Below are 2,549 nucleotides of genomic sequence, written 5' to 3'. Positions count from 1 at the left end.
ATATATATATATATATATATATATATATATATATATATATATATATATACACACAAAATGTACATGTGTATAAGTATGTATAATTCTTGGCATTCTCAATTATGAAATTAAAGAGACTACATTCAATTAAGTACTTAATCCATTTGAATATTTTGTTCTACAGAGCCACTGTCTATTCCAGATGCGAACAAAATTAGGAACAACAGACAACTGATCCACAGAACTAAATATTCAACATTATATATATATTTTTTTTTTTTCTCCGTGTTTTTCTCCTTGTCTCCGTATTCTTTCTGTTGAAGAGCGTAGCTCGAAACGTCAAAGACTTTCCGTATTCCCGAGCGTCATACTAATATATACTTTTGTTATTTACACCACCTGTCCTCGTCTGTTGTTATTATTTGTATATTCTCCCATATATATATATATATATATATATATATATATATATATATCATATTCATTATTTAATGTCCATTCTCCATGCTGGCATAGGTTGGATGATGTGACCAAAGCTGGCATGCTGGAAGGCTGCACCAGACTCCAGTCTGATTTGGCATGGTTTCTATGGCAGGATGCTTGCCCTTAACGCCAACCACTTTACAAAGTGTGCTGGGTACTTTTACGTGGCACTTCATTGGTGCTTTTACTTGGTGTTACACAGGTGCTTTTACATGGTGCTGCATGGGCACTTCTATGTAGTACTGCACAGGGGCTTTTACATGGTGCCGCTGGTGCCACACTGGTCCTTTTACATTGCGCTGCACAAGCACTATTACATGACGCCATATTGCACACACACACACGTATACACATAGATATGCACACAAACATACACACACAGGGGAAAAAAATGGATGTTGAAAACTATTACACACACAATATTTATGGGATTCACTATATGTTTATCTATTTTACATCCATTTTTCCATGCCCTCATGAATTGGATAAATACATATTATTGAGACATCGTTTTACAGCTGGATACTCTTCCTATTTTTCAGGCAAGAGACTTTTAATTTCACTTGTGCCTTCAAAGGCAAGAGTTACCAGATGAATTTTTTGACAGATAAACGTTGACAAACATCATTAAGTGTTGTTATTTCATGTGCAGTGCAGAATGTAACCATTGACACAGACACACACATATGTACATATATGATGGGCTTTATACAGTTTTCATCTACCAAATTCACTCACAAGGAGTTGTAGAATGAGAATGAATCTGAAACCATATGTAAATGTTTGTGCATATACACACATACATATGGTCAAAATAAAGATTTGAACCAGCTACAGAAATAATATAATTATACCTCTTTAACATTATAATGCAAGGGTCTGTGGAAAAAGCTCAGTCATTAGAAAACAGAGACTTCAATGCTTTGATAGAAACTCATTGGTTCCGTTATTGCTATAGCTGATATCTACCTAAAATTTTGAAAAAAAAAAAAGAGAAAAATCTTCTTACCTTGGTTAATCTTTGTATATTTTTTTTATAAAGGGAGATAATACACTGTTTTACTAGACCCATGTTGTTGTCCTGTTGAGAGATAAAAGACGCGTGTGGATTATAACAATATAGTTTTAGTGTAGATTATATATAAGAAAATACATTATTTTACAAGATACGTGTTGAACATAGACGACATACAAATGTTAATTAGATTACAGTATATATCTAGAGGCACACAAGATTTTTGAAAAAGCTCTGCTTAAGAGCACTGAAAAATCTCCACTCAAGACCATCAGACAGTCTTTACTCAAGACCATCGAACGGTCTTTGCTCAAGATTATCAAAGATGGTCTGCTCAAGACCCTTGAAAGAGCCCCGTTCACTTCCATTGAAAGTACTCTGCTGATGGACTTTGACAGTGACTCATTTAAGACCATTGAAGATGTTCTGCTCAAACAAGCTTTAGACTTGAAGTAATTCAAATTATTTATAGCTAGCTTGGAGAGGAATATTAAGTTGTGTAGAGGCCTTTTCTGGAAAGTATTTAATGATGTAAATAAATAACTGGATTGCCAGCCTCTCCAAACAGCCCCAAAACAGTTTCTTTATAGCAACAGCCAACCCAATCCTCCTTTACAAGCGTGAAACTTGGACCCTAACTAGATCTATGGCTGAGCTGCTTGGTGACAAGCACAAGTGGGTGTTCAGCTGGTGGAGAAAGTAACCAATGAACGACAACCTCTCCCAGTTAAACAACAAGGACATTCAGGAAGACAAAACCAGCTTTCCAGGCACTCCCCAGCTAAATCACCTGACCAACTGCTTTCAGTCTGTGCCAGTTGCCATTGAGACCTCAAGTGTTCTCGGACCCACACTACCAATTTCATTTGCAAAATCAGGATAACATCAACCCATCTGAGGAATGAACCCCTATGAAGTGGAGTGGCTGTTGCAATAAGTGTCGCTGACCTTCTCCATAGCAATGCCATTGCAATCATAACTACGGAGCATGACTGAGCATGCCATTTGTTCTGGGGTGTGCAGCCCAGTGTCCCCTCCCCTTCCACATTCTGCTATTTAATTCCCTCCCCAC

General features: G+C 36.9%; 1 protein-coding gene across 1 annotated transcript in view; it reads right to left on the bottom strand.

The window, feature by feature from the left end:
• Positions 1–2,549, bottom strand: part of LOC106882369 (COP9 signalosome complex subunit 3) — a 43,093-nt gene that overhangs the window by 16,112 nt on the left and 24,432 nt on the right. The window contains exon 11 of the mRNA XM_052969754.1: positions 1,472–1,543. Within this exon, the coding sequence (XP_052825714.1) occupies positions 1,472–1,543 (72 nt within the window). The remainder of the gene's footprint in view (positions 1–1,471; positions 1,544–2,549) is intronic.

Source organism: Octopus bimaculoides, chromosome 7 (assembly GCF_001194135.2).
Source record: "Octopus bimaculoides isolate UCB-OBI-ISO-001 chromosome 7, ASM119413v2, whole genome shotgun sequence".
NCBI lineage: Eukaryota > Metazoa > Mollusca > Cephalopoda > Octopoda > Octopodidae > Octopus > Octopus bimaculoides.
The sequence above is the reverse complement of the archived record's forward strand: the minus strand, read 5'-3'. Positions and strand labels throughout refer to the sequence as shown.